Source organism: Oryza sativa, chromosome 7, assembly GCF_034140825.1.
Source record: "Oryza sativa Japonica Group chromosome 7, ASM3414082v1".
Classification (NCBI taxonomy): domain Eukaryota; kingdom Viridiplantae; phylum Streptophyta; class Magnoliopsida; order Poales; family Poaceae; genus Oryza; species Oryza sativa.
Genome location: NC_089041.1, coordinates 3,997,769 through 4,024,919, shown reverse-complemented (window position 1 = coordinate 4,024,919; position 27,151 = coordinate 3,997,769). Strand labels below are relative to the sequence as shown.

General features: G+C 39.4%; 4 protein-coding genes across 5 annotated transcripts; 3 read left to right on the top strand and 1 right to left on the bottom strand.

The window, feature by feature from the left end:
- The first annotated feature begins 4,025 nt into the window (after positions 1 to 4,025).
- On the top strand, positions 4,026 to 6,465 carry LOC4342532 (FCS-Like Zinc finger 8). The gene is made up of 2 exons (XM_015789676.3): positions 4,026 to 5,133; positions 6,130 to 6,465. Exons 1-2 carry the CDS (start codon positions 4,520 to 4,522, stop codon positions 6,230 to 6,232), a joined length of 717 nt encoding a protein of 238 aa, XP_015645162.1. The 5' UTR covers positions 4,026 to 4,519; the 3' UTR covers positions 6,233 to 6,465.
- A 3,290-nt stretch (positions 6,466 to 9,755) lies between these two features.
- Positions 9,756 to 11,507, top strand: LOC4342530 (protein ANTAGONIST OF LIKE HETEROCHROMATIN PROTEIN 1). Its single transcript, XM_015789277.3, has 2 exons — positions 9,756 to 10,065; positions 10,164 to 11,507. Exons 1-2 carry the CDS (start codon positions 9,771 to 9,773, stop codon positions 11,192 to 11,194), a joined length of 1,326 nt encoding a protein of 441 aa, XP_015644763.1. The 5' UTR covers positions 9,756 to 9,770; the 3' UTR covers positions 11,195 to 11,507.
- A 1,405-nt stretch (positions 11,508 to 12,912) lies between these two features.
- On the bottom strand, positions 12,913 to 14,460 carry LOC4342529 (non-specific lipid transfer protein GPI-anchored 5). Of its 2 annotated transcripts, none has more exons than XM_015790388.3 (3): positions 13,520 to 14,460; positions 13,328 to 13,420; positions 12,913 to 13,190 (listed from the first exon to the last, which is right to left on the bottom strand). In XM_015790388.3, the coding sequence occupies exons 1-3, from the start codon at positions 14,001 to 14,003 to the stop codon at positions 13,084 to 13,086; spliced, it is 684 nt and encodes a 227-aa protein (XP_015645874.2). In that variant the 5' UTR covers positions 14,004 to 14,460; the 3' UTR covers positions 12,913 to 13,083. The 2 variants fall into 2 exon arrangements, with proteins under 2 accessions (XP_015645874.2, XP_066168366.1); XM_066312269.1 differs by having other exon boundaries at positions 12,913 to 13,181.
- An 836-nt stretch (positions 14,461 to 15,296) lies between these two features.
- On the top strand, positions 15,297 to 16,720 carry LOC4342528 (non-specific lipid transfer protein GPI-anchored 5). Its single transcript, XM_015790743.3, has 2 exons — positions 15,297 to 15,724; positions 16,333 to 16,720. Exons 1-2 carry the CDS (start codon positions 15,397 to 15,399, stop codon positions 16,518 to 16,520), a joined length of 516 nt encoding a protein of 171 aa, XP_015646229.1. The 5' UTR covers positions 15,297 to 15,396; the 3' UTR covers positions 16,521 to 16,720.
- The last annotated feature ends 10,431 nt before the right edge of the window (positions 16,721 to 27,151 follow it).

Here is a 27,151-nt window from a genome sequence, read left to right as displayed (position 1 = left end):
CAGTAATATATACTCCCCCATTAAAAAAAGCTCAATCTAAAAAGAGATTGACCTCTAGTCCAGATTCATTGTACTTTGAGTTTTTTTTTTACAGAGATTTTGGATGGATGGGACACTTCCTGCTCCCTATCCAGATTCGTACTACTAGAAAGTATCTCCTCCATCTAAAATCCCTTACATTCTAGAACGGAAGGAGTACAATGCCACAGCTAGCTAGCTATAGCTACCACTAATTCCTTCTTTTTGCATGTATACCATTGATGTAATTGAGCATTTGGAATAAATTGAAATACTACCTCCGTTCCAATATAAATGTAGTTGTGGGTTTCCGTGTTCAACGTTTTGACTATTCGTTTTATTTGAAAAAAAATATGATTAGTATTTTTATTGTTATTAGATGATAAAATATGAATAGTATTTTATATATGTATGTGACTAATTATTTTTTTAATAAAATTTTCAAATAAGACGGACGGTCAAACATTACACACGGAAATTCACAAATGCATTTATATTGGGACAGAGGTAGTAATTGTTTAGAAACAGCCCGGATAAATTGTACGGCAAATTATATATTTAGTTAATCGCGCTAACTGTAATTAATTAATAATTTGAGTCCAAAGATAACTAACTTTTTCCTTTAGCCCGCCATCCCATCTTGTAGTTTAGGATGGAGGAATTTGAAAACAATTGTATCATCCTCTTTCCTTATAGTGATCATAAATCTTATCTGATCAGTTTGCTAGATGAATGGTGATACATGCCGTGACGAAAAATCTAGACATATACTGTTGACGGAAAAAAATATGCAGATACTCCAAAAAAAAAAAGAAAGATAGCCTTGCGTGTTGGTCAGCATGGCTAACCCAATTATTCCATGAAAATTGACATATAGTAGCATGTAACATAGTCCATATGAACTGAACTTTTGAGAGGGGAAGTAGCTCAGCACTTTTTACATTTTGACTCTTTTTAAAAACTTATGTTATAAATAAATCTCTAAACAAATTTATTTTAATAATAGACCATTTTCACGGTGCCAAGGTCCCTAACGCCGAGGTACAACGTCTCAGTGCCAATACTCTCGTTCCCACAACAGCCAAGACATAGAAGACATAGAGGAGTCGGTGCCAAAGAGACTCGCATTGACGACCTATTTATAAGAAGTGCTGAGTCTATTTGTAAGAACAAATATTTATATTTTTTACCCTTCTCAGAAAATTTATTTTACAAATAGGTACCTGGCACCAATCTCTTTGGGACCGATCCCCTCCACGTTACTAACTTAGCTACATGAGGCGAGGGGTGTATATGACTGTGTTATTGGCGCCAAGACATTGATCATGGTGCCAACAAAAAAGAATACATTTGTAGAATAAGTTTTTTCAAAGGTCTATTTGTAAAATTTATTTGTAAAATAAATTTTAGAAACTAAAATGTGAAAATTCAGGAAAGTAGCTAGTAGCATACTATACACCGTACCTTCCATGGATAGGTCATGTCCCATCAAATACATCAAATGATCCCTTCGATAAAAAGAAAGAAAATATGGGCATATTACCATGCAAATCTGACCAAACATTTCTATGCGACACATATACCAAATAATGGAGCCCTAACATATATTCCTACAGGAACCTCGAGATCGATCGATAGATAGATGGATGGATATATATATCGACGTTGTTGCGTCAAATCGTCCATTTTTCTCCATCAAAAGTTGAGTCCTTTCGATCGATCCATGGATGGCGAGAGGTGTCCATTGGACGCATTTCACTGGTCCATGTTTCTGCAGCTAGCTAGCATATCATATGCACTTTTGTTTTGGAGGGAGATGGAGAAGACGTTGGCTTCATGGCGAACCCAGGACCAGCCATGGCCTCTTTAATTTCTTGTCATCCATGGGGCGAGATGGCCTTTTTTGAGCCTCACTCTTTCCCTCCTAGATGCTCCATCAATTATGGAAAATGCTTATCCCACGCAATAGTGAGTAAAAATTGTGCTTCGGAGCCTTTCAAGAGGTGGAAAAGTCGAGGGGTTTAAACGCCATGATAGTTTGATTCGCATGGTAGTCATTTTCTCAGTCGCCATCGGATGGCACGCGGAAATTGGCATACGTGTTGATTATGTTGTATTGATGGTATAATCACGTTGTTTTCATCAAAAGTATATTGGTTTTGTAGAAGTATTTATAACAAAGGGTTTAATTTAATTTGTAATTAATTTTGGTGTATTATTTATGTGGTTTTATGAAAGCACCGATAGATTTGCAAAGGGCATGTTTACATCCATTTGGAATAGCAAATGCCAAATGACAAATATTTTGGTGGCAAAAGTTTTAGTATTGCAAAAGTACTAGTTAGCTGGTGATTAGATGCATCCTAAACTTTTGCCATTCTAGCACTTTTTGGTGGAGAGAGAGAGTGGTCCCAAAGCACTTTTTGGCACAATTTGCTACTACGGACTAGCAAATAGCAAATGACAAATATTTAACTTTTGCTACTAGTGTTTAGATCCAAAATGGCAAAACTTTTGCCATTTTGGAGGATCTAAACAGGGCCAAAGATAACTATTTTTGGCACTTGCTGCTCCTTACATTTTTACCTATTTTACAATGAAACTACTAACAAATTATGAGATGTCACGAATTATGAATCATGACGCAGAAGATCCTGTTTTTTTGTTTTCATCAACAGTAAAATCAAGCATATGCGTGTACATTAATTACTTAATCAGGTCAGATAATATGGCTCTACGGTCAGATAATAGTTATGTAACTCATGTATGGGTATGTTTCTTTTAATATTATTTTAGTAATACAGGACAGATTTAGGAGCGATTATATCACCACCATGTGTAATTGTTCTAAAATATAAAAACTTAGGATCGGATAGAACATTTTCTATTATTTGTCTTGCTCGGTGGTACCTATATATAGCCTAGCAAATGTTCCAACTGAGTATAAGCTCTTATATTTTAGGCTGAAGGTTGTATTATCTTAAAAGAATCTGAAATTAACATCTGCTACCTCAGTTCAAGCTCCACATACCGTCTATGCGACCAGACCCATGATAAGAAGTTCGCGCCGCCGTCCCTACGAACTCCGGCCACCGTGGCCGCGGCCGGGGAGCACGGCCACGCTGAGCCTCGTGGCCGACGCATACAGATATCCGACAAGCAAGCCAAAGAGGGTAAGGCTGTGTTTGTAAGAGCAAGTTTCCAACACTTTCTTTTTAATTTTCGCGCGCACGCTTTTCAAACTGTTAAATGATATGTTTTTTTTAAAAAAATTTATACGAAAGTTTTTTTTTAAAAAAAGTTATATTGAGCAATTTCTAAAAAAATTTAATTAATACTTAGTTAATCACACGATAATATAGTACTCCGTTCTATGAGCGCACTTTCCATCCTGCTCTAGCGAACAGTCTAAAAAGGGAAAAGAAAAGTACAGCGGAAATTATCCACAATTGGCACAGTACTTTCGATGGGACATCTCTTTGTGCGAACCGGAAAACGTACCCCCTTCCTCGACTCGTAAAGATCTCACGTGCATGACAGGTGGGTCCCACCTTAATCATGGCCCACTGGTAAGTCTCTTAACGTAGAAACGTGCGAGTACGTGGAGGTTTTCCTTAACCTATCTATCTACTCCTCGTAAATTGAGCGGTAGTATCCTTTACCCTATGCTGAAAATAAAGTCCTTTTTTCATAAAAAGCCTGCAAAAATATTTACATTTCTTTTTTTTTACAAAGAAAACTTTGCCGTTGTGCTCTCTGCTAAAAAAAAAAGTATTTTCAACTGTGATGGCTATTTAACCAGTACCTAGAAAAAAATTAACAAAGCTCCTATATTTTAGAGGCAAATTTTAAATACTACTAGCAGTCCTTTCCAGCAAGGGAGTGACCATCACCAATGAACTTTCTTGTGGCCTTTTGGGCATGGATGCAAATAAACAAAACAAGATGGCCAAATTTTGATGAACTACACTTTTAAATAAGCCTCCCCTTGGATTCTGGCCTCCCTCGGGGAGCGAGCAGCATAATCTCCTTCTGCTAGCTCACTGCTCCCTCTCCTATCCTCCATAGCCTCATCACTCTCCACAGCAGCAGCAGCAGCAGCAGAGAGTGAGCAGACAGCAATATCATATCCGCAGCCTTGTTCTTGCTGTTCTCACTAATCAATCAATAATACCTCTCTTTTCTTGAAATTTTGATTTCTTCTTTTTATTTCCTCGAGAGGAAGAACATCTTTTCTTCTACTTGTTTGATGGCAGAGACTTGATCTTTGTCAATCTTGTTTGGTTGCTCAAATCTTTTGGTGGTTCAGTTTGGTTTTTTTTTTCTGAACATTTGTTTGATCTGATCTTTTTTTTTCCTTTTTCTAATCGTTTCTGAATCTCTTTTGCTCATTGGCACCATCCCAAGAACAACAGATTAATCCGCAGTAGATTTGGATTAATAATTTAAGATCGCAGTAAGGTTAGATTAAAACTTGCTGGATTAATTATCTCGAGCTCAAATGCTGAAGAAGAGGTGTGATCTGCAAGCTCCCTCACCTCTGAGCAGCGAGCTCGCCAATGGCGGCGGGGGGCTCCTCTCGCCGAGGTCGTCGTCGTCGTCGTCGTCGTCGCTGCAGGGCTTCTCTCCGAGGAGCATCTTCTCCGTCGACGACCAGGCCAAGAACCATCCCTGCGCGAGCCCAAGGAACCCGCTGAGCGGCGGCGGTCAGGTGACCGGGCTCGCCGGAGTTCTCGTCGACGGCGAGGGCGAGCGGCGGTGCTACGGGAGGACCGGCAGGGTGCTGCTCGGGATGATGCGGCTCCGGGTGCAGCTGCCTCAGGAGAGGGTGCTCGCCGGCGGCGGCGGCGGCGAGATGCCGCCGCCGCCGAGCTCGCCGATCGAGTTCGGCGTGAAGAACCGGGACGCGCAGCTGGCGCTGCTCTCGCCGGTGCAGCGGTCGCCGCTGTCGTCGGCGGCGGCGAGGACGGCGCAGGGCGAGGCGGAGCTCGCCGAGGACTACACCTGCGTCATCGCCCGGGGACCCAACCCCAAGATGACCCACATATTCGATGACCTCGTCGTCGAGAGCTCCGCCGCCGGCGGCGACGCTTGCCGCCTCTTCATGCAGCACAGGTAAAATCCAAAAAGAAAAAAAAAAGAAACTCTGAATTTTGATGCTCTGAACATCGAAATTTCATCGTTGTAAGTAACTGAGTATGATTGATTCACTTGATATTTTTGCTGATATTTGATATTTGAAAAGATTTGGAGAAGTAGTTTGATGAAATTCTGTCGGTTTGGTCAGCATTGAGTGCATTGTTTGTTGCGGTTTTTATGAAGTTTATTTTTGGGTGCCTTTTAAAAATTACTTCCATATGTAACTCCTGTTAAGAGATAATGGAAATGCTTTTTAAGTATACTAGATAAGATCATGGTCATACTTTATTGTCAACCTACTTAGTGCAAAGCGACGTCTTTGGCTGCAATTGTGGTGGTGCTCATATGGTCTATTGTCATCCACTCCAATAAGATTTCTTTTTTTTTCTTTTCATTTGGATGAAAGCTAATGTAAATATAGTTTAGCCACAGCTTGGTAAACAATTTGATGCAGCATTGCTGTCATTGTGAGCCAATGAGTGACATCAATTGATCTCAGGTTGCAGAAATTTGATTGAATTCTGGCTCATTTTTTTGTGGTCCCTAACTCAAACATTGATAGGACTGTAGATCTGGGGTCTCCAATCTTTGTCAGTCATTAGTTGCCGGCCCTGAAATTTTTTTTCTATGAATGTGACGTTTCCTTCTCCTTAAGTTCAGGATGAGAGTTCAGGATGAGAATGAGATGGATCATTAGATGTTGCCTCCAATATTCTCTGCTAATTATTGAGTCATTGGATGCATTAGGCCACCAATCAGTTGTTTTCTTCTGAATTTTCGTAAAACAATACCCGATTTTCGACCAACTGATCAACATATAGTACATATTTGATTGAATGATAATATTGTCATGTACTCCATTACGACAAAGGCATACTGTTACTATCAAACTGCACACAGCTTTTGCACTGTGTGTTTATCGCGTCGTGATAAATAGTATAGTTTACTGATTCACCATTATTTGCCTTTCAGAGATGAGAAAGCCTTCTGCAGCAGCCAATGCCGCTACCACGAAGTGCATTTCGATAAAAGGATCGATGAAGCATCGGATGTGTCATTTAAACTGAAGAATTGATTGGATCTTTTCTTTTTTTTTTCAGCCTAAATTTTGGCCACTACCTGCTTATGAGTTATGAGTGAGATTATCATTCTTCTACCTAAATTCTTTTGGTTTGAATGGATGCATGTGTTGTATGGGTGAGAAAAAAAAACTAGCAGGGTTTGGAGAGCCCTATTTTTGCTGTATAATCAGAAGTTCAGAACTGGTGATCATGAGCAATATTTGAGCAGTCTTTCCTGCTGCAAAAATGTTCATGTTTCATCACCACACATATGCAGCATTACCCCACGGTCTGCAGGTTGTCTCCATGCATCTCACCAAAAATTCAGAACAGTGAGAAATGGAGTACTTAGCCTACATCCTTGTACCCATTTCCCAATCTTGCCAGCTAAAATGGTGAGCACAAATGCAATATTTATATGTTGTAATCTTCAACTAGTTGGAAATTGGAGCAAAGCTGCAGCGCAGGGATCTGCACAACTAAAAACTTTTGTACCACCAAATTTGACACCATAACATGTTTTTTTTTACTGCCAATTCAAAGCAGACATTGAAGCATGCGGGCATCGAGAAATCTCATCAGCACAGCAAGTTAAGAAAACAGCAACAACAACAATAATAGAGAGGATGAAGCTAATTATGCTCTTAATCATCCAATACATTTCCAGACAAAACCAAGAACAAACATTGATCCTGCAGACTGCAGTGCAGCTGAGCAACCATTTGTTCATATGCCAATTGTTTTTACTCTGCTTGTTTGATCGAAACAGCTACTGGAAACAACCATTTATTCGGATCGAGGATAGTAAAAGCAAAAAAGAAAAAAAGAAAGACACAGAGTTGCTTTGGCTGATTGGGCGAAAGCTCTAGGACCTGCGAGGCGGCGGGGGGTTGGTGGAGCAGGAGGAGCGGAAGGCGTCGATGTGGTCCTGGCACTTGGAGCGGTCGCCCTTGTTCTCCTCGAGGCACTTGCGCAGCGCCGCCACGTCGCACGCCGCCGCCTTCTTCTTCGTCGCCGTCCCGTCCCTTCCGCCGCCTCCGCCTGTTCCCGCCTCCGCCTCCGCCGCCGCCGCTGCTTCCATGGGACCCTGGTGGTGTCCTCTGCAGAGATGGATGAGCGGAAGGCTCGAGGTCGCCGGGAGGAGGCACGCCGCCGCCGCCGCCGCCGCCGGGACGCGAGACGCGAGGGGGAGAGATTGCGCTACAGTTTTCTTTTTTTTCCTCTTTTCTTTTTCTTTTCCTTTTTATTTTTTTAACGTGTGATTATGGTAAGCTAGAGGATTTTTTTAGAAGTAGTAACACTAACATGAATGGAATCCATTCAATTTCAATGGATACAGCCCAGAGACCATAGGTGGAGACTGAAATTTACAAATTTGCAAACTATTTGCTACTCTTATAAGTGGTAAATAAGAATTTGTCACTGGACACACATGTTATAGACGGTAAGTCGCAAATTCTTAATTGCCGCGTCTTAAAAGTGGCAAAAGGTTAAATGCCCCTGTTTTGATACCAATTGAATTTTCTCAAATACTACATTCGTCCAATATAAATTGTAATTCTAATTTGTTTAGCATATATTAAGGTTTGAGTAGAAAGACTATAATGTCTCTTATTAAATGGTGTATAGGTAAGAGTGAAATGGTAGTTGAGGATAAAATAGGAAGAAATTTAAATGAAAAGTGATTAATGAGATCTTTAGTACTCTATTGTAACAATTATTTTGGGACAAATTCAAATCCTAAAAATACAATTATTTTGGGATAGAGGTAGTAAAAAAAAAACAGAGAAACCTATACTAAAACTTAAAGAACTTCTTTGGCATGAAGCAATATTATGAAAATTTTAGAGGAACTGAGCCATTTCGTGTGAAAATTAGTCGAAGTTCATGCGTCTCAAAAGGAGCCCTTGTCATTTCGTTGCATTTAGTTTCCAGTATTAATTTTGTTGTAAGAGCATGTTAATTTGATTGTTCTTTCCTAATTCCTATTAGAATTAATTAGTGCTAATGTATGAAACAATCTTTTAACAACAATAATATGAATTAGCCAATTGTAAAAGTTTCTATTCTATATATATTGTTAGATCATTTTTATCTATCGATAGATTGCTTCCTAGTCTCTACTGCGTATTGTTTCTTAGTATGGGCCGCAAAAGAAAGTGTGTTAGTAATATCTTTTAGTCGTAAAATTTGGGGTATACAAGTCACACAGTTTGAGTTACATGTAAAAGTTTACTAATTTCATTCAAGAATGAGTTTATTAATTGTTTTGGAGTGGTCTTAATTTTATCATTCTGTAAAGAAATGGAATATGAAACTTCATACACCACATGCAAAATTAAATTTATAGTCAGGGTACACAGATAGGCCGGGCTTATTGTTTTGGGCCGGCCTACTTTAAACATATATCTTTAAAGATAGATCGGGAACGTTAATTTCATAACAGGTAGTTAATCAACGGTGTCGATAGTGGGGGCAAGGATAATTAGGGTTTATGATAGGTCATCCTATATATACATGCTATGGACGGCGCCACACACGAGTAAACAAAACCAAGGTAAACGATAAGGTCTATGATAGATCTCACCATACAAAATCGATAGAAGAGCTAGTCGTGTGCAAAGGTGAAGAAACTAAGAACAGGTAAGATCTTTTTCTTTTTTATCAAGATGAAAGTTAGATATTATTTGTTTTGTTGAAAAGTATTAGAAGATTTAGGATTTTTGATTCAGCGAATACATAAAACTAAGAACATGTAAGGTGTCTTTCTTTCTTACTGAGATGGAAGTAATATATATTTGTTTTGTTGAAATGAACTAGAAAAAAATAGATTTAGGATTCTGATTCAGCGCTTGAAAAACTAAACTAAAATCAACAAAAGGACTTCTTTTCACTTCTTTTCTTTTATCTTGTTTTGTTGAAATCTAATAGATAATTTAAGTTTAGGATTCGGGTCTGGCGGGTATGAAAAACTAAAAACATATAGGATCTCTCTTTTCTATTGAGATGAAAATAAAATTTCATTTGTTATATTGAAATGTAGGAGAAATTTAGGGTTCCAACATAGCAAACACAAAAAACTAACTCTTTCATTCTTTTTAACCAGATGGAAGTAAACATTCATTTGGTTTTGTTGATATGTACTTACTTACTCCATCATAAAACATTCTAGCAATTTCTAGCTATGCATTTGAACTTTATCCTTAATTTGTTTTATGAAATTTTTGAGAAAATTTAGATTTTGGATTCCGATCTAGCAAATGCGAAAACCTAAGAAATCTCTTTCATTTTTTATCGAGATGGAAAGAAAATTTTATTTTTGTTTTGTTGAAATGCAACACTATTACTTCAATCCACAAATATAGGAGTAATAATTTTCAGGTATGTATCTGGATATATTCTTATCTATATACATGACAGTGCCCAGAAAGTTATTAGACTGAATTCCTTTTTTACTGAGATGAAATCAAAGATTCCATTTGCCCCAAAAAAATTACTTAAAAAAATGGATTTACACTAGCAAGTATTAAAAATCCTCCATATATAGGAGAGATGGAGAAGAAAACCAAAAAGAAGAACCCTAGCAAGAGGGGGAGAAAAAGAGGAGGAAGAGGGGAGGGAAGGGAGAAGAAAGTGGAGGAGATCAGCAGCAGCAGCAGCAGCCGCGGCCGCGGCCGCCGGAGGATGGCGCCGGTGAAGAAGTCCAAGAAAGGGAAGCGCAAGTCCAAGGACTCCGGCAAGCTCAAGATCGTCAAGTATGGCGGCGGCGCCCCTCCCCTCCCCCCCGAGCTCCGCGGCCTCGACACCGAGTGGTGGTACACCTTCCTCCACAAGCACTCCGAGCTAGGTATCGCTTGTTCCTTCCCAAGATTTGGTGCGGTCGACGATTCTTTAGGTTGATTGATTGTTTCGGCGTGATATTCCAATCTTGCAATTCCAATCTAGGTCTGAGCGCGCCGTCAGATGAGGGGGAGGCGTTCAGGTATTTCTTCAGGACGTCGAGGAGGACGTTCGACTACATCTGCTCGATTGTGAGGGAGGATTTGATCTCTAGGCCGCCGTCAGGGCTGATCAACATCGAGGGGAGGCTGCTCAGTGTGGAGAAGCAGGTGGCGATTGCCATGAGGAGGCTGGCGTCGGGCGATTCGCAGGTGTCGGTGGGGGCGGCTTTTGGTGTCGGGCAGTCCACCGTCTCGCAGGTGACTTGGAGGTTCATCGAGTCGATGGAAGAGCGGGCTCGGCATCATCTGGTGTGGCCCGGGCAGGAGAGGATGGAGCAGATCAAGGCGAGGTTCGAGGCCGAGTCCGGTCTGCCGAATTGTTGCGGCGCCATCGATGCGACCCACATTATCATGACGCTTCCTGCTGTCGAGTCGTCTGAGGATTGGTGCGACCCGGCGAAGAATTACAGCATGTTCCTGCAGGGGATTGTTGATGATGAGATGAGGTTTATTGATATTGTCACTGGTTGGCCTGGCAGCATGATGTTTTCGCGGTTGCTGAAGTGCTCTGGGTTTTTCAAGCACTGCGATGCTGGGACTCGCTTGGATGGCCCTGTCATGGTTTCAGCAGAGAATGGAGAAATCAGGGAGTACATTGTTGGTAACAATTGTTATCCTTTACTCCCATGGCTTATGACTCCCTATGAAGGGGAGAGTCTGTCTGCTCCAATGGCCAGCTTTAATGCTAGGCAGAAGGCTGCAAGAACGCTTGGACCAAGAGCACTGTCACGGCTGAAGGGCTCCTGGAGGATCTTAAACAAAGTCATGTGGAGGCCTGATAAGAACAAGTTGCCGAGCATAATTCTTGTCTGCTGTTTGCTTCACAATATAATCATAGACTGTGAAGACGAACTGCTTCCAGATGTACAACTTCCAGATCACCATGATACTGGTTATAGTGAAGAGAAGTGCGAGCAAGTGGATCCTAATGGCAAGATAATGAGAGATGTCATTACAGGATATCTTCAAATCTAAGAAGCTTCCCATTGAACTTAGCTAAGCTGACTGGCAGTACTCTGGAGTTGCAAGAAGGCATCTCTGTTCTTATGTTTTTCTCCTCAGTTGTCCTTGTTGTAATCAGACCTGCTGGTCTCCATTCGGTAAAGATTAGCAATGAAATAATTCAGTTAGGAATTAGCTAGCTCAGGAGCAAACTATCTCTTCCTTGAGTTAAGGAAAAAATGTTAATGTGTTCATGGTGATGACAATCTCCATCATTTTGAGGTACAAGATATATCAGTGGTCAATTGCTTTGAATGAAGGAAATCGCCTTTAAGGAGAGTAGCTATTCAACTTTGTTTTATAAATGTTTAGATTTGCATAATATAGTAAAACTCATGCTCGCATGTTATTAAAGCATATCCAAGAAAAATAGTAACCTATATATGACATGTTGAGTTGAGTGAACTAGTCTTGGATGTACATCATCTCATTTTCATTTTATTGCAAGGCTATTGTTTTCTAAAATCATACATCTAAGTTTGACGTGCCTGGTAGTGTTTTACTGAATTCCTGATGATATTTGTGACTGCATGATGTTCATTCTGTTTTGTTGATTTACTATTTTTTTGAAGATGATGTGGTATCTTGTTTTGTTGCAAGTGCTTTATGTGTAATTATATCTGGGCTCGATGTAAAACTGGTTGCATAATGGTTATAAATCTTGTCCATGTAAAACTGTTTCCCCTCAAAAACACAAGTATAATGTTCTTAAAGAATGTGATTGAATATGCTTCTTCTAGTTCTATGTCTTCTGGTCTGCTATTTTAGTACATTTTCTGCAGACTAATATTCTGCCCTTTTTTTAGGGAAAATATTCTGCCATTTTGGGTTGGCTTACCTACAGATTCCCGGAAAGGCTAATTCGCGCGTACGCGTTGGCGGCGCGCACGCTGGCCCACTAAGGCCCATGCACGCACGAGCTGCGCTTCTCTCTTTTTTTCTTTCTTTTTTAGCCGCCGTTTCTTTTTTTTCGCTGTTTTTTTTTCCTTCCGTACGGATAGGAGAAAAAATCGTAATTAGTTTAGATTAGTTTCCTATTTTTACTAGTGATTAGTTTACTAGTAATTTTTAAATCTTAACTTTAAAATTTTCAAATTTGGACATGAAAGTTTTCAAATCTCGAGTTGAAAGTTTTCAAATCTCAAGTTGAAAGTTTCAAAATTTTCAAATCTGGACTTGAAAGTTTTTGAATCGAGTTGAAAGTTTCCAAATCTTGAGTTGAAAATTTTCAAATCTCAAGTTGAAAGTTTTCAAAATTTTCAAATCTGGACCTGAAAGTTTTCGAATCTCGAGTTGAAAGTTTTTGAATCTGAGTTGAAAATTTTCAAATCTCAAGTTGAAAGTTTTCAAAACTTTCAAATCTGGACTTGAAAGTTTTCGAATCTGAGTTGAAAGTTTTCAAATCTCGAATTGAAAGTTTTCAAATCTGAGTTGAATGTCTTCAAAATTTGACTTTAAAATTTAAATCTTAAATCAAAAGTTTCTAAATCTAACTTTAAAAAATCGAAAAGAACACGTAAATAAATTAAAATGTGCAGAGGAGAAGGGGCGTGACAATAGGAGAAAAATCAAGAAAAAAAAGAGAGAAAGAAACATATAAGGGGAAGGGCGCGGGCCGTGCGAGTCAGGAAGCCCCCCAGATTCCCTTTCTATGTCTTAATTGCGGCAATGTAAAAGCTGGGAACAAAATCTGGTTAACCAACATATATGATGATACTCATCAGAAGGCATACTATTCAAAATATATTAAAATGAAGAAATAAGAGGCATACTAATGACTGATCTAATACAAGGTCACATAAGATCTAGCTGCTGCAAGGTAAGCAGGCGACAATAGCCATGAAAATGACCTTGTGCAATAACTAGAAGACATAGAACAAGGCACAAGTAGGGATGAGCACACTGGCCATTAAACTCGCTGCTTTCTTTGAGTTTGTGGCGCTTGAGGTTTTGTTAGATCCTGCACTTCCTGCATCGAATTGGATCAGCCCAGTCAGGTACTTGTAACTAAATTTCACAATCATCTAGCAATTAGCAGAGTACTTGTAACTAAATTTCGATCTATTATTTACCCTAAAAAAAATTTCGATCTATTCGTGACTTTACCTGCAGGTGGTGGACTTGGTTCATCCTCGTTTGTCTCTGCTGGCTCATCAGCTAATGTAGGTGTATCTGGTGCTGGAGGTGGAGTTGGGACGGCTGAAACAAATCATCCACACATTCTGGTTAATCTTCTGAGCTTAAGATCGACATGAACTGATCATCATCTGCATTTGATTGCGAGATAGCATTTATTACCTGTGCATTGGCTGATTGGTGGTGCCTGGACCTTGCAGACACCAGGGAGCTCCAGCGCCCTCGTGTGGTTGATGGAGATGCCGAAGGACGCCGCGCTGCCATCCAGGACCATGCAGAGGCACCGGGGGTCGGACTGGACGACGCCAGCGAGCGTGGTGCAGCAGGTGAACTCGGGGATCGGCGATTTGCCGGAGATGTAATCCAGGCACGGGGAGAGCGTCATCATCACGCTGGAGCAGCCATTGTTCTGCGATGCGGCACGGGAAGCAAGCATTGTCATCACCACCACAATCACCGCCACCACTGGAGCCCGTGGGACGCCGGTCTGCGACTTTCTTGCAGCCATTGTCAGCTGCCGATCGATGGTCCCTCCCTCCTTCCCTCCCTCCTCCTCGACGACGAACAATACAATGCCGGTCAAATCAAGAACTGATTGATGTATGTCTCTCAGAAAAAAAAAAGAGTAAAAATGCTTTTGGGGCATCAGGTGAGAATGGTTTGTGAGGATGTTGATGGAGGATGAGATCGTTGTATGCTGCAGCCACTCGTGCCGGAATTGAAGGAATGCTGTGCCGGGAAAGTGCAGGGATGTGTTCTTCCTGGCCACACAGTTGTCTGGCCATAGTGCTAATGAACATGTATGCCATTTTACTGCAGTCCTCTATTTATGGAAAGAATTTGATGCATATGCAGAAATTTAGGGGGTGTTTTGGTCTGGTTTTGCTCCAATTTGGGCACAGCCTTACCCTTTTCTCTCTTGTTGTTTCCAGAATCAGCATTAGCAGACTAGCATGTTGTGACAATTATAGACAGTGAAGAATAGTGAAGAAAACCTGTCATCATCAAGTGACTATTTTTTTTTTCTTTTTTATCAATTTTAGTGACTGTTTTTTTTCCATATGTATACTTATCGAACAACATGTTTAAGTATTTTCCTTGGTGAAACAAACAATTGTTTAGTGAATCATACAATTGTAAAATTAAGAAAATTCTAATCTAGATAACTACAGAAACATTTATAGGTGAATAACTTAGAACATAATTTGTAGTTTGGTGAATCATACAAATATAAAATTAAGAAAATTGTAATCTAGATAACTACAGAAACATATCTAGGTGAATCGATACAAATTAAGGAAGAAACCAAATTAAATGTTAATAAGTAAGAGTACCAAAGTTCATCTTTTTTTTAAAAAAAAAACACTAAAGTTGGAGTAAGTTTTGGCTCTCCAGAACTCTAGATTGACACTAAACAAGAGTATTCAGATGACTAGTAACTTACAACTTCAAAAGTTGAAGGTTTAACATGTATATTTATTCCTAGGACATGCCTGCTAGCTGTCCCTCTTGGAAGAAGGACGCATATCACTGTTCTTGTTGGAATATTAGTGAATTCCGATGTTGTTTTTGTTGTTAGGAATGCGAATTAATCGGTATTTGGAGCACCTAATATTCCAACACGAAGAGGAAGCATCTTGCCTACCGAAAGTGCATGCATCTCACTGAAAATTTCATAAATATATGTCCAATTGCCAACAGTTAATCAACAAACTAATGCCAATACACCCAAACAAATTCATCAAAATTCGTATGGTAGTCTCTGTACATCTCACCATGCAAAAACATTGATCATGTAGCAATGTCATTAGTCATCATCATCACCTGTCCAATAATTAGTTAGAGCTGTCATTAGGAAGAGTTGGTCACCAACGACATGCCTAAGATTCCATCACTTCACACTATATAAACACCCCAACTTAAACACACAATCTCACACACCATCAAGCTATAATCCGATCTTAATTACATCATTAGCCAGCTAATTAAGTATATATCTAGCTTGCTTAGCTAGAACACACTCTACAGCTAAGCTAGCAATGGCGCGCAATAATGGCGTCGCGGTGATGTTCGCCGCCGTGGTCGTCGTCGCCGGCGCGCTGGTGGCGGGGGCGGCGGCGCAGAGCGGGTGCACGTCGGAGATGGTGAGCCTGGCGCCGTGCCTGGACTACATGCAGGGGAACGCGTCGAGGCCGACGGCGTCGTGCTGCGCGGCGCTGTCGAGCGTGGTGAAGTCGAGGCCGGAGTGCCTGTGCGCGGTGCTCGGCGGCGGCGCCTCCTCGCTCGGCGTCACCGTCAACACCACCCGCGCCCTCGAGCTCCCCGCCGCCTGCGGCGTCAAGACCCCGCCTCCCAGCGAGTGCAGCAGTGAGTCTCTCTCTCTCTCTCTAAGATGGTTGCCGGAGTTTGGTCAAATTCAAACTGCTTTAAATTTGTAAAAAAACATAGTAACATTTTCAATCTAAGACAAATTTATTGTGAAAATATATTTAATTATTGATTTGATGAAACTAATTTAGTACTCCCTCTATCCCATAATATAAGACGTGCACACATTACAATATTCAAATTTAAAAACGTTTGACCAATAATTATTATAATAAAAATTAAAATTTATTGTTTAAATTATATCATTGGATTGACAATTAAATTTACTTTAAGATGGTTATAAATTTGTTGCAATAAACCTTTATAATATATGAGGAATTTTAAATCAAAGATTAGTTTTGAAGACTGTGTCAAGTTTAACCATGCGTTATATTATAGGATTGAGAGAGTATTATAAATGTTATTATATTTGTCTATAAACTTAGCTAAATTTAAAATAATTTAATTTTGATCAAAGTCAAAACGTCTTTTATAACTGAAGGAGTATTACTATCTTCTTCCATTTCTCTGGCGAGCCTCCGCCGCCGTGGGCCGTAGAGTGGGTGACTGACCGTCGACGGACGACTACGTTGTGTTGTGTTTTGCAGAAGTCGGTGCTCCGATTCCGTCTCCGGCGCCGGGGGGCGCGGCGGCGCCGAATGCGCCGCCGGCTGCAGGGACCGGGTCGAAGACGACGCCGACCACCGGCGCGAGCTCCGCCGGCGAGAGCGTCGGCAAGGCGGCGTCCGTTGCGATGGTGATCGTGTCGGCTGCGTTTGCAATGTTGTATGCTTGATTAATTAGTTTAATTTCTGCGTGGATTAATTGAGCAGTTTGATTATTGTTTATAATGCCATTGATATATACTGTGTGACATGTCATTTATTTCTTCATGTATTTTAAATTTCGATTATTATTATATTCATTGTATGATGATATATCATTTGTTGAATAATATATTCAAGTGCTTTGCATTTGTCCGGTACGTTTGGGTAATTCCTGATGATTACTGCAAAGATTTCAAGTTTCTTTGTGGATGGATCTCCTTGTTGTATATGGAATCCATTTCCATTGGTCTCATATTGTTCTCTCCTCGTTCAAGCACAATAATTAATTTATTTTTAAATTAAATATCCGAAAAGAATGAACTTCAAAACCTGGACACTTTTCAGCGTACCCTAATATATCAAAGTGTTCACTTTATAATAATGAAATAAATTTCCAATTGAAACCAATGGTTTGATGGACAAATTCCTGATGGTGACAGGTTAATTTGCTGGTGTGAGATTGATTCAAACGAATTTGATCTTATGGATGGAGATGTTTTTGTGGCAGCTGGTTCATCTTGTTTTCTTTCTAGGAATGTAGTAATAAGCAAATTAATGGCATTCATAGAGTGCTTGTAATAATCTGATTTTGAACAGTTAAAATAGATGGTTACCTTACAATTTCTACAATTAGTTCTTGGTTAACTAACTGAAATATAAATATTTAGTTCAGAGAAGGTACAAATTTCAGTTAGCAAGTGGGACTAAAATATGACCTTTGATATCCCAGAATCTTAATAACGAAAATCTCTGTACTGACTCATATATAGTAATGTTGCATATTCTTTCTAGTCAAAGCACAACATATTATGCCAAAAAAAAATGTGCTTATAGTTGGTTAATTAGGTTGTTGGTGAGTAGTATCTTGCATATAGTTAGATTGGTCTGGCTGGCCAACTCCAGCCAAATGCTACCTCCCAATTCATAGATTTTTACCGGTTGGCATATTTGGTTCATGCACTATGTTCTATATGTATATACGCAGAAGGAGAAACGTCACAAGTGCAACGACATGATTACTATTTTGAATTGTTTTGATAAAAACTGCAGTCTCAGTCAACAATGTAAAAGTAAGTACATTGTAATGGATGGCTAATTAATAAATTTACGATTCACAAGCAAAAGGTATGTTGGATAACTAGTGGCTTATTCTGTCACATCCTGATTTTTGTTTCAGGGTTTATAAATTATTTAATAAATTAATAATAGAATTTATGTTAAATGTTCTTTAATTTACAAGTGAAGTAAAATGTGGGAAATAAAATTTCCTAAATATAAAGCATGGATGGATTTAATTTTTGTTAAATTCTCCATGGTTAATTATACTCTCTGAAATTTTCTCGGATTTTTCAGAGCTCAATTCTTAAATAATACAAAGAACAGTTCAGTAATTATTTGATCATTAATGATCTAATTATATTTGTTAAGTGCTTTTCTTGTTTAAAAATCCTTAAATTATAAATTGTTGTTTAAAAGGAATTATTAGAAATTATTTTAAAAGCCTAGAAGAGAAGATCTAATTTTAATTTGCTAAATCTCAACATAAAATTGGGCTAGATAAAATTTTGTTAAATACTTTGCTTAATTCTATAATTCCTAGATTTTTCTGGGATTTATTTGAGCTAAGGAAGTATTTTTAATAAATGGAATTGCATTTCATAAATAATTTAAATTGAAAAAGGTTTTTAAAAGTCTTCTTTTGGCTTTGGGCCGAAAGCCGGCCCAAAACCCTTCTCTCTCTCTTTCTCTCGGCCCAGTCGGCCCAGTCCGCCGAGCCGCCGCTCTCCTCTCTCTCTCAGCCGCTGACAGGTGGGCCCCGCTTGTCAGGTTCGTCGTCCTCCTTCGGCCGCCGCCGCCCGCAAACCCTAGCGCGCCGCCGCCGCCTTCTCCTTCCAAATTCGGCCGCGTCTTTCCTTCTCCGGCCGAATCTTTTGAGGGGAAATGATCTTCTCGATCTCCTCTTCCTTTTCTCTTTTGGATTCATCGCCTAATTCGGTTTGGAAACTCGATGGATTCGAGATCGAATCGGATTCTTCTCTCTCTCCCGAACCCGATCTTTCCTTCTCGTCGCCGGTCGCCGTGGGCCTTCGCCGCCGCCTTCTTGCACCTATAAAAGGATCCCCGAGCTCTCCTCTATCCGCCGCCACCTTTGCCTTAGCCTGCCGTCGCGTCTAGCGCCGCCTCCGCGTAGCCCGAGTCGCCGCCGGTGCCGTCCGTTGCCCTTCCGCCGTTGTTTTGGTCACCGGTGAGTTCGCGGCGCCGCGCTCTACCCGTTGGTGCCTTCCGTTCGCGTCGCCGCGCCGTCGTTCGCCGGCGAGCATGCGCGTCCGAGCTGCCCAAGTCGCCGCCGGTGCTGACGTCATCGCTGCCGTCATCGCTGACGTCATCGGAGCCGTTCGCCGTGAGTCGGTCGTGGACCGATCGATCTCAGCCGTCCGTTTTGGATAGGGTTGATCTCGGCCGTTCGTTTCCGTGAGCCGTCGCCGTGCACCCGGTCCACCGCAAACCCTAGCCGCTGACGCAATAATCCTCCTTTTCCTTTTCAAAAATAATTCATTATTGCGTCATAATTCAATTAAAATCAATATAAAGGTTTTAATCCGATTTAATCTTTAAAAATTCATAACTAATTCATTTGAACTCAGTTTAATGTGGTTCAAGTTGCAAAAGTTGTATAAAATAAAGATCTACATATTAAAATTGTCCATAAATTGAATTAAATTTATTTAATTCTTTTTAAATGGGCTTTAAATAGATTTAATCTTGTAAAATTCATAATAAATTCATTTGAAGTCAGAATGAGGCCGTTCAAGTCTCATAATTCATCTAAAAATATGATCTACATGTTTGTTTACTTTATATGTACTGTTTATTTGGTTTTTATTAGTCTTTTTCCTCGTTTTGCGTGATAGCTTGTCGTTTCCGTCGTTGCGAAGGTTCGCGAGTGCGCCGGAAGTATTCAAGAAGATTAATTGAAGACCGATTATTGCAAGGCAAGTCACACAGATCCTAAACATAATCCTTTGAGCATGTTGATCCTATATTTAAATTCTCTATTTATTTCAACTGTGCATTTATTTTCGAATGTCACTGGGTGGTGTGAACCTATTCCTTTGTTATGGCCTGTTTGCATTGATTACTTTATTCCTTGATACCTTGGGTTATTATAACTTGACTAGTTGAGCTATATATATTGGTTCAGCTAGATATTAGATATGATTGCTTTGCCATGCTTAGAAACATTAGCACACAATTGGGATAACTAATGTTTCATTATCACTTATGGTTATATTTAATGGTAGCTCACGATGGTCAATCGTGATTGGTTAATTAATTACTTGCCAACTAAAACTTGATAATGGTGGGTTGTGAGCACATGGTTTTGAGAGTCGTGCTCATGACAATTAAGGACCGGTTCGCGAGCTACTATTGTGAAACATTAATCGTGCCAACCACAAGCCAACGTGGGCAACGGCTTTACCTTTTGTATAGCATGATTCATTGCGGAGCACCAGACTGAGAAGTGGCGGAGATAAGCCCACGGGGGTCGCTGGGGAGTCCATGCCTCTGGTTTTTGAGGGGGTGATTATGATCCAGGAATGGTGCACTGTGGTGAGTTGTGTTATGCAGAGGGTATTGTCACAGCCTCTATTCGAGTACTTTCCAGTATCGCGACGCATGGTAGACATGATGTTGAGGCTGTGTCTTGTGGGTACAGTGGTACACCTCTGGCCAGAGTAAAACTATTCGAATAGCCGTGCCCGCGGTTATGGGCGGGTTGAGCAATGTTTTTCGTGATTAGTCTCACACCTCTCACAATAAGTATTGATGTTATAACTGGTAATAATTTGCTTAGCTCCTGGTTTGGAGTTAGATCTGTACAGCCGGGTATGGTTGTTCAGGATGGTTGGGCCTGTACAGCATGGGTATGCTGTTCAGTGTTGATTAAAATTTCTGATTAATTACTCTACTGTTTTACTACTCTAAACTCTTTGCTAAATGCTGCTTTCGCAAATGAGCCTATACTACGCCATCCTTTGGTATCCTTGTGCACTTGCATATTTGCTGTGTGGCTTGCTGAGTATGTCATATGCTCACCTTACAATAATCAATCAACCTCAGTTGAAGAAAAAGGATCCAGAAGGAGAAGACGTTTGGCTTATACCCCAGTTGAGCTGCCTGTGGGAGTGGAGCCGGAGCTTCGCTAGATTTTATTTTCCGCTGCAGTTTTCTTCTTGGTGAGGACTTAGTGCCTCTTAAGTAAGTATTTATCGTTTTAGTTAATTTGATGAATCTGTATATTAAATTGTCAATTTGTGTACCTCGGCTCATTCCTGGACGAGGATTTCATGCACAAATAAGTTCGGAAATTACTAGTGAATTTCCGGGCGTGACATATTCGCTGATCCAGAGTAGAAGACGACGATCTCATGCACATAATAGATAAACAATGAACACGGATATAGGGAGAGGCATCACAGCTTTATTGATTTCTCATATGTGGATACATCAGCCAACCTCTCAAGCCCTCTCTCTGTATATATACCCATAATAGGAAGAGTCCCATTAGGATACGTTTCCATATATTTGGTATGAACCCATATTTATCTCTGGCAGGAGATAATAGTTTCATAACACTCCCCCTTGGGCGAATACCGCGCTATACACATGTCTCATTAAAAACTCCATCCAAAAACCCAGTGGGAGAAAAGGATAGGAGAAAAGAGTACATCGTACACGCTAGTTATATTGCACTTGTTGCCTCGTTAAAAACCTTGCGTGAGAAATATTCAAGTAAAAACTCACTAAGGGAAAGAGAGTACAACACACGATCTTTTTGATCGCATAATCTTTAAGATCGACTATTCTTCGTAAATAGCTAATGATCTATATGCTTTATTATATTAATCAACTTGGATTAACATAACAATATAGCGATAGTAACCTTCAAGGTAAATTATCAACACAATGATTAATTTGATTAATTCTTGGTAAATCAAATATAAGACTTCCAGGTCTTAAGTATGATAATCAATATTTAGCATATATGCTCCCCCTCAATAAGACATCTGTTGAAACTTCCATGTTCCAATGTCATAACCACATTTTTATTAATGTGTAAAATAGTGATAATAAAATTACCACAACGTTTAATCTTTCGTTTACTTATTTCATAAGTTCTACTATGAACATGAGAAATAAATCAATGTATAGGAGCAATATGTATAACCACTTATTCAAATGTGCAATACAGACAAAGTTTAATCCTCACGGAGGATTATGGGGAAATAAGTTGCAATGATACACATATGCGGTATGTATAAAATAATTAGCTCAATACTAGAGGTTAAATATTATGCAACTTTCTCTTAGTGGATTTATCAATCATTACCAATTTGATTGTTTCACTAATCTTCAAAAATTAGCTTAAACCACTTAGAGTGACATAAACCGGTTTATATTTTGGTATTAGGGGAATTAATAAGATTGCCAAATACCATCAATAAATATATCTTCATGATATATAAATTCTTACACCTTCATAGTATGTAGAAAACTACCGATCCACTTGCATGCTAGTGGATGTGATTTTCCAATTCATTTGTTTGAACGGGTCTGTCCACTTCATGGGAGTACGAGTTATCGGTGTTATATGGAGATTAGCCGGTAATTCATACATTAGCGTAGTCCTACAATGATCAACTTATTCTTCTGGAAGTCATTTTCTCTGCTATGAGAAATATTCTCACTTCTAGGAGAAAAACTCTTCGTGAGTCATCATAAACTCTTCTACAAGTCTTGCAATTCTTTTCATGAGAATATAGTGTGCTTCATGACACTAATTAGTATGAGATTTACATATATGTTGCGAAATTGTTTTCTTTCTAGTGAAAACTTCATATGGATTTTCATAACCCATAAACTGTATATCATTTATTCATTCATGCCTTTTGCCAGTGATATATATAGCGGAATTTAATATATTCATAGTAGGAGAATATCAGTCTTTTCCATGACCAAATGAACCGTCGTTTTTCACCACTTCATTTCCTATTAAGTCTGAACTTCCATGTTCACATAGACTTATTTAGCGACTATGGTTCAATCTCATTGCTTTCTTCAATAGACCCGATATGAGTGCTACTATGCAACTCTGCCATGGACTTTGGTTCCGGATCCGGATTCTCATTAGAGAAATATTAGCAATCATAGAGGTGATGTTGTCGACAACTATTCTTTTGTCCACATACTCATTTCGTGAGGTTAATTCATTATAAACCATATCTTAGTCATTTCCCAAACATAAGATGTATGGTTGTTCCGCATCCCAGAATTAGATAGATGTGCGCACTTTAATTCTGGGTTTTCATCTTCATGATGAACCTCTTCATGAGGCAATTCACCTTCATAGTGATTACTCTACAAGAGTTGTAAGAAGTTATTAATGGGTACATTGACAATAGTCGTTAGATCTTAGAATCCGCAGGCGTCCCCGTAGATTTTAGAACATTGACTAACATGTCACTCTGCATTTGTGGATATACTATTCAAAACCCGGGGTATACCACTGTTAGCAGAAAGTTTACTACAAGTAAACATAACTTCTAATTACTCCTTTAATTCATAATTATCTGGCAAGCTCCCGCTTCTGGCTTACAGGAGAATAAACTAAACCTTCTAGTTTAGTTTGGCTTGTGCATTATTCTTACTTATAAAGATCTTTTTTTCTTGAAAATATAAGGCATCTTTAACACATGGGCTTTTCTCCCCCTGATGCCGATATTCGATCTTTATCTAATAGCATATCACAAAAATCCCCTATCATAGGCACTGGATTAATGGAATGCGGTCCATTTGTATCCCCAACTTCATGTGGAGGCCCATATATGTATGCTATGGTGGTGAGATATGAAGGAAATGTTCATTCATTGAACACGCACTTATACAAAATAAAGGGGGTAAATATATTATATGCAGTGAGCTAACATAAAAATTAATGCAATGGCATGAAAAATTGCACATCCCTAATACTGTAGGTTATCCCAATTCATAGAGGGTTATTATTCTGCGACAATGAAGCCCAAACAAATATCCACTAGTCGACTTGATCCAATTACTCATACTATATTCAATTCTTGAATTAAGTTGGATCAATAAACTTCATGTTTATATTTATGCAACATAGATATGATCATAAGATGGATGTGTTAGTATTATATAACTTCACTATGTCTTCAAGAACATAACTATAACACTAAAACATTAATCTATGAACATAGTTTAACCATCATGGAACTTTTCAAATCAACCAAACATTATTCTACGAGAATATTTATTCTTCTTGAATATGCCAATAAATTAATTGGGTGACATGTCTAACTTTTATTCATTACGCCAAAGTAAATGTGGTGTCATTTGATCATTCAGAATCAATTGAATCCAAAAGGTCATTAATTATTTAGGATATTGTTTACTACAAGTAAACCAATAGCTTTTAAATAGCTATATGCAATTTCATACTTCCTTGATGAATATGCAATTTTCAATGGCTAATAAATAACACACTTCGTTGTGTGACAATAATTTATAATTATCCCAAATAAGATTCGATAATAGTTTGGGCTATTTTTGCTTCTAGCATTTGACCTATAACACATCAATTTGCCTGCCACATATCCACAATTTCTTATGCTTATTTATTGCAAATATTCTGAAATTAATTTGCAAAATACACATATTCCTCCCCCTTTTCATGCCAATCATAAGAAAATTTACAAAATAGTTGTCGTGAAACCCACATATTTGTTATAACTTCATGGTACAACTTTTCTAAAAGAAATAATGTGGTTGTAGGTGGATATATTTAAGCTTCAATGCTTAAACATAAATATTCTAATTGTTCATGTGCATAAGTAAACAACTTTACATGTATGCCAATATGGCGTCAATGCACTTAGAAATATCAACCTACATGGTTGATTGAGGCTTAGTGGATAATAAAAATACATTCAATGTTAGACATACAATTCACAATTTTATTCCATAAAAGGTTAAAGAATTACTACAGGTAAAAAAAAAACAATATAGTTAAGGTGAGATGACCTATATAAAAAAAATATTTAGTAATCTTATGTAGAAGCTTCTATGCCTAAAGCAAAAGATAAAGATGCTCTGCATGAGCTTAACCATGTTTTTTATATTGAACTTAATCTAAACTATAATGTAACTCGTGTATTGTAAAATACTATCTCAAAAGAACGAATGCAAGATTACTGTCATGACTATTCGTCTCCCCCTGAGTTGAACATCAAATTCAAATACACCAAATTCCTTTCCTTCCACAAATTTTGAGTATGCATGTTCTTCATGAACATATTAATAGTATAAGTCATATATGTGCGTGCAAATGCACATGTTGATAGTAATACAACTTCTTGTGTATCAATTCTAACAACTAAACATGTTGCATCTAGGCCAAAATTGCTTCAAATGCAAATGACCAATTTACTCAAAATAATTTACATACATCCATAAAAACAATACTTCATTTGTAAAGTCATTTATACGTGGAAGATGGACATAACATTATCAATCAAATGAACTATAGACACTGCATAGGTATATAGTCTTTTTGATAGATAATTTTGGTGCAGGGCATATTGGCATATAGACTTCTCGTCTAGATATTCGCAAATTCGATGACATTGCATCTACTTGGACACAATTAATATAAATTAGCTGTAGCTTATCTTCTATGATAGTCCTGCACTAATATATATCTCTAAGTCAATAATATACTCTCTTCATGATGAGTGTATACATTTATTCTATACAGAGAATATATAATTGTGCCTTCTACAAATGTGGCGACAATTAGACAAAGAGAAGATATATGAATATTCTATTACTCATTTGCCCAATAAATGTATTTGCTACATGCAACTACTTACATGATGTCCTTTTATGCAACTTTCTACCGGTTTACTTCTAGTAAGTAAAGTGCACAAAACGAGTACAAAATAGTAAATAATGGTTTTCTATACACACCTTTTATTACAATCCTAGCAATTAACATGATTTTCTGCTATTCAAAGGTATGTGTAATTTACAGAACTACTAACCCACAGAACAATCAATTACCCCAAACAAACAATTGCCAGGAAATAAACCATAAAATATGATGCTTCCAAAAGGGTGCTAAAACAAAGGTTTTACAAGTTCATGGAAGCTCTTTTTCCTAAAAACAATGTTTCTAGGATTGATTATGGTTATTCAAGAAACTAACTAAATAGTTAAAGCAACTAATTAGAAATACGGGACTAAGGTATAAATCCTTAATACTTCTCTATTTGGCGTAAACCCAATTCATGAATGTTCAAAGTATAAATGGCGAATGTATATTCCCCGTAGTTTCTAATGTCCCATAGGACTTTTCCGCATAATTTCCGAGTTCCGCATAATGCCTTGGAAACCAAGGACTGTTGAAATAAAATGCCGTTTTCGGACCAAAATCACGGTTCGTGCCCGACTCCTTTTAATAGGCCAATTTCTACTTGGCCCACCTCCTTATACTAGCTAGCTTGAAAATCTGGCCAACCCATCTCATATGTTGCCCAATGGGCTATTACGACCTTCTCCCACAAGAAGTGGGTGAGGTATGATCCAGTTGCCATCCTTCAATGGAGACGACGGATGGAACCAATGGCAAACGTGCTAGTGAGCCCTCGGTAGAGATGGACGACTATGGCAAGTTGCCATGGTCAGAGGCGGAGCGGCGGTGCAACATCTAGTAGCACCGACACCGGCATTCGTTGGCATCAGGCCGTGACCGGCGTCCGACAATCATAGCTCCATGTTACGTGTCGACGAAACTCGGCTCGGCATACAGGCCGGCATGGCGGACGGCTATCGGCGGCGGGCGCTCACGGCGGCTTCGACCCTCGTCCCGGCCGCGTGCGGTAGCGCGGGAGGCATGCCGTGCGTACCGGCGGCGAGGGGAGGCAGGCGTAAGCTCCTCGGCATCGCTACGGGCGACGGCCGTCAATTGCGTTGCAGATGGCCTCGAAAGGCCGTCGAGTCGGCGTTTCAGATGGCGTATCGATGAGTGAAAGTCTCTGGATTGATTCGGCAACCATTGACAAAGGGGAAGACGTCATGCGGTGGCATCTGGGTGTCGCTACGTGCAGGCGGCGGCGGCGGCGCATGCAGGTGCCGATGACTCGGATTTGTTACCATCTACTTCATACAGATAGCAATATGACGGATTATTAACATACAAGTTACAATCAACAGTGTCCCAAGCGTGCTGATCCATAAGATCGGCGATGACGAGTGTGTTAATATATTCATAGATCAACGACTGTGTTAGCCAGATAGACGACAACTTCTAGGTGATGTCGTATGTTACCGAGTGTGAGGTGTCGTCGTTCGGGACATCACTCCGTCGTTCAATTCAACGGATTATGTATGTGCACCTTCTTGTGTACACGGTAAGCGCGTTCAGGCGCGTGGTGTCAAACTTCGTGGTCGGTGATATAACAAGAGAAGAGTCGGCACAAAGGCCGGACAAATACATCTATTCATGCGAGAAAATAAAACG

Excerpts from the sequence above, each read along its gene's own strand:
- LOC4342532 (XM_015789676.3), top strand. The coding sequence starts at position 4,520 with ATGCTGAAGAAGAGGTGTGATCTGCAAGCTCCCTCACCTCTGAGCAGC. Across the intron at positions 5,134-6,129 it reads CGCCTCTTCATGCAGCACAG|AGATGAGAAAGCCTTCTGCA; the intron begins GTAAAATCCAAA and ends TTTGCCTTTCAG.
- LOC4342528 (XM_015790743.3), top strand. The coding sequence starts at position 15,397 with ATGGCGCGCAATAATGGCGTCGCGGTGATGTTCGCCGCCGTGGTCGTC. Across the intron at positions 15,725-16,332 it reads GCCTCCCAGCGAGTGCAGCA|AAGTCGGTGCTCCGATTCCG; the intron begins GTGAGTCTCTCT and ends TGTGTTTTGCAG.
- LOC4342529 (XM_015790388.3), bottom strand. The coding sequence starts at position 14,003 with ATGCCCCAAAAGCATTTTTACTCTTTTTTTTTTCTGAGAGACATACAT. Across the intron at positions 13,421-13,519 it reads ACCAATCAGCCAATGCACAG|CCGTCCCAACTCCACCTCCA; the intron begins GTAATAAATGCT and ends GATTTGTTTCAG. Across the intron at positions 13,191-13,327 it reads ACCAAGTCCACCACCTGCAG|GAAGTGCAGGATCTAACAAA; the intron begins GTAAAGTCACGA and ends AATTCGATGCAG.
- LOC4342530 (XM_015789277.3), top strand. The coding sequence starts at position 9,771 with ATGGAGAAGAAAACCAAAAAGAAGAACCCTAGCAAGAGGGGGAGAAAA. Across the intron at positions 10,066-10,163 it reads CCACAAGCACTCCGAGCTAG|GTCTGAGCGCGCCGTCAGAT; the intron begins GTATCGCTTGTT and ends ATTCCAATCTAG.